At 33.7% G+C, this 10,769-nt stretch overlaps 2 protein-coding genes across 2 annotated transcripts; one reads left to right on the top strand and one right to left on the bottom strand.

The window, feature by feature from the left end:
- The first annotated feature begins 3,275 nt into the window (after positions 1 to 3,275).
- LOC106421233 (xyloglucan endotransglucosylase/hydrolase protein 31) lies at positions 3,276 to 5,723 on the top strand. The gene is made up of 4 exons (XM_048751669.1): positions 3,276 to 3,543; positions 4,576 to 4,676; positions 4,774 to 4,991; positions 5,103 to 5,723. The coding sequence occupies exons 1-4, from the start codon at positions 3,345 to 3,347 to the stop codon at positions 5,461 to 5,463; spliced, it is 879 nt and encodes a 292-aa protein (XP_048607626.1). The 5' UTR covers positions 3,276 to 3,344; the 3' UTR covers positions 5,464 to 5,723.
- Positions 5,724 to 10,214: 4,491 nt separating this feature from the next.
- Positions 10,215 to 10,769, bottom strand: LOC125583156. The gene has a single exon (XM_048749748.1). It carries the CDS (start codon positions 10,767 to 10,769, stop codon positions 10,215 to 10,217), a length of 555 nt encoding a protein of 184 aa, XP_048605705.1.

Genomic DNA, 10,769 nt, shown 5'->3' with positions numbered 1-10,769 from the left:
AGCTTGTTGTGCAGATACACGCTTTGAGCCACCGGATGAACAGAGGGGGTATGCTAAGACCTTCAAGGCAGGTAAAAAGGAACTCCCATGATAGAGTATCAAAAGCCTTTGCTATATCTACCTTGATCGTGATTTTCTTTGTTCCCTTGTTCTTGTGATACCCATTGACCAGTTCACTCGCAAGGACCGTATTTTCCAGTAGCAATCTGTCCTATTTTCTCTTTTTCTCTTTAAATCTCTTATACTTCCTCTGTCTCTTTATCCATCAAAATTATTATCGATAAATCGCTGAGAGGTGGTGATAGCCGTCATGGTGGCCGTGGAATTAACTGTTTCTCGCGAAGGAACCCGTCCAGTTCGAGAAGATTGCCATCCTTTCGATACTCAGATCTACCCTGGGGACGAGCTTTTTCTAACGTCCACGTGTAATTGCAAAAACGTCTTTAAAAACTTATTTGCCATTATTTTGTCAAAATTAATGTTTGTTTTTTTTGTAAAGCGTGTGATCAAACATTAGTTAATATTTAAAAATAATAATTATTATCAAAAAAGAAATCATTTAAGTGACTTATGGTTAGATGTACGCTTATGTGTGAAATTTAAAATTTGTTATGGTTGTAAATGTATACGGATTTATAAATCATACATAATTACTTTCTCTTTATTTTCTTCACTTGATGGTTAGGGTATTATTTTGTTTTCACTTGTTAAAATATAATAAAATGCAACTCTACAACCAATTACAACCAATTACTTGAACCAATTATAATGTTGGGTTCATGTAGAAAGACGATTTTTAGTGACTTAAGTTGATGTTCCTTAAATCTCACACCTCTTTGACCAAAAAAAAAAAACAAATCTCACACCTCTTCTAAAAGTATAACCCTAAAAATTTTGATTATCAAACTATTTGAAGTTAAAATTAAATTTTAATATTTCAAATTATTATTAAGAGTTAATATTGTGAACATAATATATATTTTAATATAATATTTATACTCGCAAAATTGCAGAAAACACCTAATGTATATTATAATGTTTCACTAGTTTCTGTTATAATATAATTTATATTTCTATGCTCAGTACGTTAAAGTTTTTTCATCAATATAATTGGTTTATTAAATATTAGCTTTTAGGATAAGATTTATGTTCACTATATATAGTAAAATTAATACCTACACCTAGGGATGCCACAAATCAAATATATGAATTTTTAATGGTATTCGTGATCTGATAGTTTTATACGAATAATCTATTATCATATCCAATCCTATCGGCATATATCACGACATATTGCTAAAAGTTTGCTAACTGGTGGTCGTTTCCAATCTTACCTGGCGTTAGGAAGACCAGCTTGGTTGCACGAATGGATTTTTAGAGACGCGTCTCTTATTTTCTCGTAGATATTTTGTTTAAGGTTGAGCATTTAAGTGTTTCTCTGTTGTTTCTAATTTGTATCAGACCCCCTACCTTGGATTAGTTTAATTATTTAATGCAGAGGTTGAAAAGAAAGTATACTTTTCTTGAATTTTAAATTTTCGTTCTCCAGTTTCTTGATTATTTCATACTCCCTCCGTTCCCAGAAGTAAGATTTTTTAGAGTTTTCACGTTTATAAAGAATACAATAAATTTTTACAATTTAATTTAAAGTTTATTTTTCAATACACTTTTCAGTAACTATCCACCAATGAAATTTAATCAATTCAAATATTCACAATTAATGTTTCTCAACATAATACGAAAGTAGCTTAAAAATATAGAAAATCTATTTATTTGAAATAAGAATAAATTCTAGAAAATTTTACTTTCGGGAACGAGACGAGTATTAGGTAATAACCGCGCTTTGCGCGGGGTTAAATATGTTTTTAAAACTATGCATTATATATTTGTTACACGTACAATAAATTATACCACGTTTATTGTAATGACATCAAACATAATAATATAGTTGAGTGTTTTTAATATTTTATATTATTAATAGTAGATATGAAATTATTGGCTTTGTGAAATATATCTAACATATGTGTTGGGTTTTATGCTAAGTTTAATCATAATATTAAACGGACTAAATGATTGTTCAAAAATCTAATGTGTTAAAAATGAGCTTGGCCAAATTTGTCAAGTATTTTAATTTTTTGGAGAAGAAAATAGTCACCAATAAAAGAAAAATGAAAAAGTGATTAGGTTTCTGGGAACGGTTCATTAGATCTATTGCCGACTTGATTTTTTTAAACTATTGATCACAAAATTTTAAATGTGAGACTTTTAACAATTTTAGCAATTAAAAGTTGTTTTTAAAAATTCAAAATGTAACATATACCAAAAATATAGATTTTATTATATGGTGAATATGATTGTTTTATTTTATATTATTAAAATAAATTAAACAAAAATGATGAGTGGAAACACCGTAGCCTATTGGTTAAGGTTTAAAGGCTTCTACACCCAGGTCTGGGGTTCGAATCCCAAACTATGCAATTTCTTGCAGATTACAGGAAATCCAGGTTTTAAGTCCCGAAGAAGAGCGATTTATTAATGCAGACTACAAAAAAGAGGTTTACAAGGAAACTTCAACATGGTGCAAGTAAATATAGTCAGGAATGGATCTTCATAGGACGGCTCAGATGATGCAGTTAGACGTAGATCTTCATAAGACAGGTAGTATTGTCGTTTGTCGATTGTCTATGTAATCTTTCTCATAAATAAAATGTCATAATAAAATCAGCGTTAAAAAACAGAAATGATGAAAGATAAAAGAATAGTTACAAAATCTTTACTATTCGAAATCATTAATTGCAATATATATTTCAATCATGTTAGGTAATTCTGTAGCTTTTATTTTAGGAAAGATGGAAACTATCCTTTTTTATATTAATAATTATTTTGTGATTAGTTTAATAAAAATATAGTATATGTTTATATGGATAAACTTAATTTTCTAGTGATTCTAAAAATCATTCTAATGATGACACATGTTATAGTTAAAAGGACGTAATGTTTTTTTTTTAATATAGAGGATATTTAATATTTATGTAAGTTGACATGAAATGTTCATATTTGACATGGGAGATCAATCCACAAGGCCCATCCAACCATCGGATATTGATTAATTCATATATTTATGTAAGTTGCCATGAAATGTTGATATTTGGCATGGGCTCAATCCAAAAGGCCCATCAAATCAACGGATAACAGATTAACAGTCACTCACTCCGATAACTGTAGGACCTACATTCCCTCTATTTATACAGACCTGTGTTCTCCACTTTTCTTCATTCATTCATAAATATATCTATTACCCCTTTTCTAATAACCACTCAAAAGACTTTACTTACTCTCTCCAAATGGCTTTTCCTCTTATTCTTTTAGCTTTCTTAGTGTTGTGTTCCAGTGGCTACAGCCAACGTTCTCCTTCGCCGGGATACTATCCGAGTTCTCGAGTACCAACTTCACCTTTTGATCGTGAATTTCGGACCCTATGGGGCTCTCAACACCAGCGGACAGAGCAAGACGTTATCACTCTTTTGCTGGACAAATCATCTGGTCTTTTTCTTTAGTCTTTATCTTTTCGTTTGCAGTTAAAATTTTGTGGGCTTAATTGTCCATGTTTTATATACACGTTTAAAAAAAGTTATGCTATCCATTTCGAATAATCTATCTTGTTAAAATTGAATTACCAATATGAACTAACTCTTCAAACTACCTCTTAAGTACACCTAATAGCACTAGAAACTAACTAATCTTAATTTTTAGCATTAATTAATTTTAACAAAAAAATTCTTAAAAATACAATCAATTAATTTTATTTATGGTCAACTTTAATGACAATATATCTTAACAATTTAAATATTAATGTACATAAATAATATAAAACTAGCATAAAATAAATAAAAATTCAAATAATTACATACTTATTGTATTACTAATAATTTCATATTCTCTAAAATTTCAAAAATACAAAATAACATTCAATACTGTATATAATAAAAACAAAATATTCAACACATATAATAATCGAATGCTAATATCACAATATTTATATACAAGAAACATATATTGTTCAAAAAAGTTAAAATAAATACTCACTGATATGCGGATTAAAATCTAGTTAAAAGTTAAAACACATACTCTCTCCGTATCACTTTAAGTGGTGTTTTATGAGAAAAATATGTTTTATTTTAAGTGATGTTTTCAAGTTTCCATTTAAAAAGTAAATGTAATTTTATGTTTTTAACTATTTGTATTCTGCATTATGATTTTTTATTGGTTGAATTATCTATATTTATTATTGTTTTTATATAAACGAGAAAGAGTGAATAAAATTTTGTAATTTCTTAATCGGTGTGCAAAAACCTTAAACTACAGAGGTTGGGAGTAAAATAATATCAGTTAATGCAAATTTAATTTGAATCAATTTAGGAAGTGACGATTTCTGTAAATCTTTGTCAAATGCACGCATTAGTTTCAGATGTTATTTAATACAGCGCAGGACTTGTAAAACTGTGTCGGTAGCATATATTTATTGCTTTTTGAAGTATTTAATTGATTAATAGTAGTAGCTGTGATTATGAACAGGGAGTGGATTCAAGTCTCTTCGTTCGTACAAGTCGGGCTACTTTGGTGCTTCTATTAAGCTCCAATCAGGCTACACAGCTGGAGTTGATACATCTCTCTACGTAAAAGTTACTTTAAACTTTTAGATATAAACTAACTTATAATCAAAATATATGAACTAGTCGCGTTATTAACATTCCTAACACCTTTGGATTAAAGCTCTCAAACAATCAAGAGCATCCCGGAGACCACGACGAGGTTGATATCGAATTTCTAGGAACAACGCCAGGGAAACCTTATAGCCTTCAGACGAATGTATTCGTCAGAGGAAGTGGTGACCGAAATGTTATTGGGAGAGAAATGAAATTCAATTTGTGGTTCGACCCTACTCAAGATTTCCACCATTACGCAATTTTGTGGAACCCTAATCAAATTGTGTACGTCAAGATCAAATTTTATATGTTTAGACGATATGGTTATGATACTTCATTATATTCATCTGTTACGTTTGGATACGCTAAATTGGTCGATATTTTTCATATATGTAGATTCTACGTAGATGATGTACCGATACGTACGTATGACAGAAAGAATGAAGCTATCTTCCCTACAAGGCCGATGTGGTTGTACGGATCGATATGGGATGCGTCAGACTGGGCCACGGAAAATGGAAGGATCAAAGCCGACTATCGATACCAACCATTTATTGCTAAGTACACAAACTTTAAATTAGCGGGATGCACAGCAGAGGGGTCTAGCTCATGCACACCGCCATCGGCTTCACCTATGGGGAATCGAGGGTTAAGCCAGCAACAAATGGGGGCGATGGCATGGGCACAGAGGAACTTCTTGGTCTATAATTATTGCCATGACCCTAAAAGAGACCACACCCAAACACCAGAATGTTAAACGAAACAAACAAACGAAAAGGTTTTAAAACATTTGTTATGCATTATCAATCATACATTAAGTTAATAATGGGCGGTATTGAGACGGGTCCACATTGGAAAAGTAGAGTGCAGCAGTTGAGCGTCCGATCCTCCATGATTTGAGATTTTTATAAAAGATTATTTATAATCTTGTTTTGTCCCATTGTAATATTCTAATAATTGTGGCAATATTGTGTGATGTTTTTAATATATGGTATTGTATTGTCTTTTTTGTTGAAAGCTATGGTATTGTATTATTGTGTGACCCAAAAAAGAGAAAGTGGTTCTTTTGAAGGTAGCTTGAATTATATGTTGGATTATATATTAACAAGTGAAACTACAATCGACATATAGACACTTTGGAAACAAAACAGGAAAAAAAATCGAGAGGATAAACAGTGATTGTAACAGTGCAGATTATTGTTGATTAGTGAATACATTATCCTAGATGTTAAGTTAAATTTACATGAACCCTAAGATCTTTAAACATCTAGGTTAATCACATAATAGAATCATATGAATGTTTATAGAGTTATCTGGATTTATTTTGCCTGAGAGATCTTCCTGAATGGATTGAATTCTGAATGGAAGATGAACAACTCAATCTCTTCTTAGGAACTCTTAGGTTTCTCTCGCCTCGCCTATAACGTTAGTTGTTGCTTTTAAGATATCTTTATGATGGTCTAAAGATATGTATTATTGGTGGAGAGAGGACCTAATTCCTCTTTATGGTTTCCTTTTGATTAATCTCAACCGTCCATCAAGGTAGAGATAAATTAGGAATTATTCCTTTATTTCCAATTTCATTGGTCACCAAATATATTAAGGAATAGCAATATTCCAATAGAAAACGGATAACTATAAGACCATATAATAGGGAAAGGAAATATTCCTTACAGTCTCTCACTTGGTCGTTAGTGAGATCCACTAATGTTTTCTTTATGGAATCATAAGGCCGGCATAATATGCTATAACTTTATTTTTTTCATTTGGTCATTATAAGTGTCTTGACTAATCTTGTAATCAATGAGAGTCATGGCGGTCGCACATCATTCTGCAACATGATCCCTTCCATGTACTACCGCATTGACCACCTTCATAGTTAGACCATAAACATAAGTAGGAGTATCGTAATGGTCCCTTTAATGTCTTTAACGAGAGACTCATTCTGTTATCATAAATCCAACCAACAATAATGTGTGTGCACATTGGAAACATAATATATAAAAGATGTAAAAGTCATAAAAGAGCTCAAATAATTGTCATACATAGGCTAATCGTAAACAAACAACATTAGGCGCTATCTTCAAGACTCATACTTTCAGCATGCTTCATGAAAGTATTTGGAGGTAAAGCTTTTGTAAATATGTCTGCAACCATAAGTTCAGTGCCTATATGTTCAATGACAAACTTTTCTCTTTTGACATCTTGCTTCAGTGATAGATATTTGAGGTCCATATGCTGGGCTCCCTTAGATATCCTATCATGCTTAGCGAAGAAGATTGCAGCTTGATTGTCACAGTAAAGAGTGAGAGGCTTGTCAACAAAACTCAAAGCCCCAAACTCTGACACAAAATTCCGCAACCATGTTCCTTGAATAGAAGCCTCATAACATGCAACATACTCAGCTTCCATAGTGGATGTGTATATCAAATTTGACTTCTGGCTTTTCCATGAGATGGCACCTCCACCAAGGAGATACACATAGCCGAGAGTACAGTGTCTAGAGTCTTTGCATCTACCAATATCTGAGTCCGAAAATCCAACCATCTGTGGATGTGTTGATTTTCGATATGTCAACATGTAGTTTCTTGTTCCCTTTAAGTATCTCAAAACTTTCTTTGCAGCTTGCCAATGAGCGAGTCCTGGGTTACTCTGAAATCTACCCAGCATGCCAACTGCGTGGCTAATATCAGGTCTGGTACAAACCTGTGCATACATCAAACTTCCCACAAGAGATGCATAAGGGTATTTTTGCATTTCATTACGTTCCATTTCATTCTGCGGACATTGCTTAAGATTAAGCGTGTCACCTTTATGCATATGAACAATGCTAAAAGAACATGTCATCATGCCGAATCTCTCAAGAACTTTATCAATATATGCTTTCTGAGACAATCCCAAAATTCCTAGTGATAAGTCACGAAATATCTCAATTCCTATCACATAGGATGCCTCACCCATATCTTTCATTTCAAAGTTCTCAGAGAGATAACTCTTAGCCTCATGTAATAAACCAAGATCACTGCTGGCTAATAATATGTCATCAACATACAGAACCAAAAATATGAACTTACTCCCACTGATCTTGAGGTATATACATGGATCCACAATGTTTTCTTTGAAACCGAATTTCGTAATGGTTTCATCAAACTTTAAGTACCATTGCCTCGAAGATTGTTTCAGTCCATATATTGATTTCTTCAATTTGCAGACCATATCTTCCTGACCTTCGATTTTGAAGCCTTCAGGTTGACGCATATAGACTTCTTCATCTAAGTCTCCATTAAGAAAGGCGGTTTTCACATCCATTTGATGTAACTCAAGATCCTATTCAGCTACATATGCCATTATAATTCTGAGAGAGTCTTTTCTAGACACATATGAAAAAGTCTCACCATAATCAATGCCTTCTTTCTGATTATACCCTTTGGCTACAAGTCTGGATCTACGTCGTTTAACATTGCCATGACAATCGAGCTTAGATTTATAGATCCATTTGCACCCAATTTCTTTGTGTCCTTCAGGCAAAGGAACAACATCCCAAACTTCATTCTTGACCATTGAGTCTATTTCATCTTTACTGGGTTCGATCCATTGATCAGAATTAACATCTTTCATGGCTTGTGAATAAGAAACCGGATCTTTTAAATCCCATTCTCTAGATTCTATTTGATAAAGCACATAGTCATCAGAAATAGCTGATCTTCTCTCACGAGTTGATCTTCTTAATGCTGGTTCCTCGTGTACTTCATGTTCATTATTGGCGATATTTTCATTAAGGAGTGGTGGATCATTCAGCTGGTTTTCCTCGTTGTGCAACGGTTCTACAACAGGAGGATTCCCAACATTCGGAACTAAGGGTAAAGGGATATTTACCCTAATTTCTTGAATGATCACATCTTGAATTTTATCACTCCCACTAATCTCATCATTCTCATAAAATCTGGCATTACCGGTTTCTACTATTCTCGTAGTATGGGTTGGGCAGTAAAATCTATATCCTTTAGACTTCTCAGGGTAACCAATAAAGAAACCACTGACCGTTCTGAAATCTAATTTCTTTTCATGTGGATTGTATATTCTTGCTTCAGCTTGACATCCCCAAACTTGGAGGTGTGACAGACTAGGTTTCCAACCTTTCCACAGTTCAAAAGGAGTCTTTGGAACTGCCTTGCTAGGAACTCGGTTCAAGATATAGACTGAAGTTCGTAATGCATCCATCCACAAGGATATAGGTAAATTAGCATGACTCATCATGGATCTAACCATTCCCATATAAGTACGATTACACCTTTCTGGAGTAACCAGGCGTTGTGTATTGAGCAACGATTCCTAATTTCTGGAGGAGTTTGGCAAATGGTCCAGGATGTTGTCATGTTTCATCATATCTGCCATAAAATTCACCACCTCTATCTGACCTAATGATTTTCACCTTTCTATCTGATTGTCTCTCAACTTCAGTAATGAATACTTGTACAGCATCCACAGATTGAGACTTTGCAAGCAATAGATAGAGATAACAATAACGTGAATAATCATCGATAAAAGTAATGAAGTACTTTTCACCTCCAAAAGTTGGAACGTCAAAAGGTCCACAAATATCTGTATGTATGATTTCAAGAAGCTGTGTACTTCTTGTGGCTCCTCTTTTAGTGTGTTTAGTTTGCTTACCCTTAATGCAATCTACACACTCTTTACCGTTGGTAAAATCAAGATTCGGTACGACTCCATCTTTTACCAATCTTTTGATTCTTTCACTAGAAATGTATCCGAGTCTTTTATACCACAAGAAATATGAATCATTCGCACATGCTTTAGTTTTACGTTTATCTTGCAGGGTGAGATGTGTTTCATAATTTGATCAGACAAATTTAATTTGTAAAGACCATTAACTAATATTCCAGAACCAATTTTATTAGAGTTTAGAAATAAATTGAAACAACCATCTCCTTGAGAAGACTTAAAACCAGCCAAATCAAGTTTGCTTACTGAAACTAAATTACGGGAAATAGATGGAACATAAAGAGTCTGAAATAAATCCAAACAAAATCCACTATCTAAAATGAGACGATAAGTGCCAATAGCTTCAACTGGCGCTTTGTCTCGATTCCCCACGAGTATATAGTTTTCACTTGGATTTATGGTCTGGGTTGTAAGGAATCCATGCAAGGAATTAGTTACATGTACATTAGCACCACTATCAATCCACCAAGTATCAGAAGAAACATGAGCAAAGCTAGATTCAAAAAAGCTTACTGAACCCATAGGATTACCTTTCTTTTCAAACCATTCTTTTCTTTTAGGGCAATCTTTCTGAAAGTGTCCAGACTTTTTGCAAAAGTAGCATCGGTCATCTTTTCTTGCCTTCTTCTCATTGACTTGATTAGAATCATTCATCCTGGGTGGTGCTCTTTTATGACTTGGTTGATGTCTTTTCCCAGCTTTAGGTCCAGCTCCTTGGACATAGTGGGCAACCTTAATACCTTCACGACCAAGCCTTGATTCCTCTTAGACCAGTTTGTTAGCCAATTCAATCGACGTCCACTTTTCAACAATGGCGTTGTAATTGATTTGGAATGGTCCATACTGAGGAGGTAAAGAGTTTAGGATAAACTGGACAAGAAATGAATCATCCACACTCATTCCTAAACCCTTTAGCTTAGCCGCAAGATTGGTCATTTCAATGCAATGTTCATGCATAGACCTTGTGCCATCATGTTTCATGGTTGTAAGATCTGCCATAAGTTTTCCAGCAAGGAATTTGTCTGCAGTCTTAAACCGTTCTTTTATAGCCGCTAGATAAGCCTTAACTTTCTCTGCAACTGGAAGGGAAGTTTTGATGTTGCTAGCTATTGTCATCCTTAAGAACATGATGCTCAATCTGTTAGCGTTCTCCCACGCTTTATGGAAAGCCTTTTCTTCCTCAGTACTATCATTAGTGAGTTGGCTAGGCTCTTCTTCACGTAGTGCCAAGTCCAAATCTAGTACACCTAATGTGAACTCAACTTTCTCTTTCCATTCGGAGAAGTTGGTTCCAATGAGGATGGGGACAGAAGAGACCAT

This window comes from Brassica napus, chromosome C3 (assembly GCF_020379485.1).
Source record: "Brassica napus cultivar Da-Ae chromosome C3, Da-Ae, whole genome shotgun sequence".
NCBI lineage: Eukaryota > Viridiplantae > Streptophyta > Magnoliopsida > Brassicales > Brassicaceae > Brassica > Brassica napus.
This window is presented reverse-complemented; position numbering and strand designations above follow the sequence as displayed.

Excerpts from the sequence above, each read along its gene's own strand:
- LOC125583156 (XM_048749748.1), bottom strand. The coding sequence starts at position 10,769 with ATGGTCTCTTCTGTCCCCATCCTCATTGGAACCAACTTCTCCGAATGG.
- LOC106421233 (XM_048751669.1), top strand. The coding sequence starts at position 3,345 with ATGGCTTTTCCTCTTATTCTTTTAGCTTTCTTAGTGTTGTGTTCCAGT. Across the intron at positions 3,544-4,575 it reads TTTGCTGGACAAATCATCTG|GGAGTGGATTCAAGTCTCTT; the intron begins GTCTTTTTCTTT and ends GATTATGAACAG. Across the intron at positions 4,677-4,773 it reads GAGTTGATACATCTCTCTAC|CTCTCAAACAATCAAGAGCA; the intron begins GTAAAAGTTACT and ends TTTGGATTAAAG.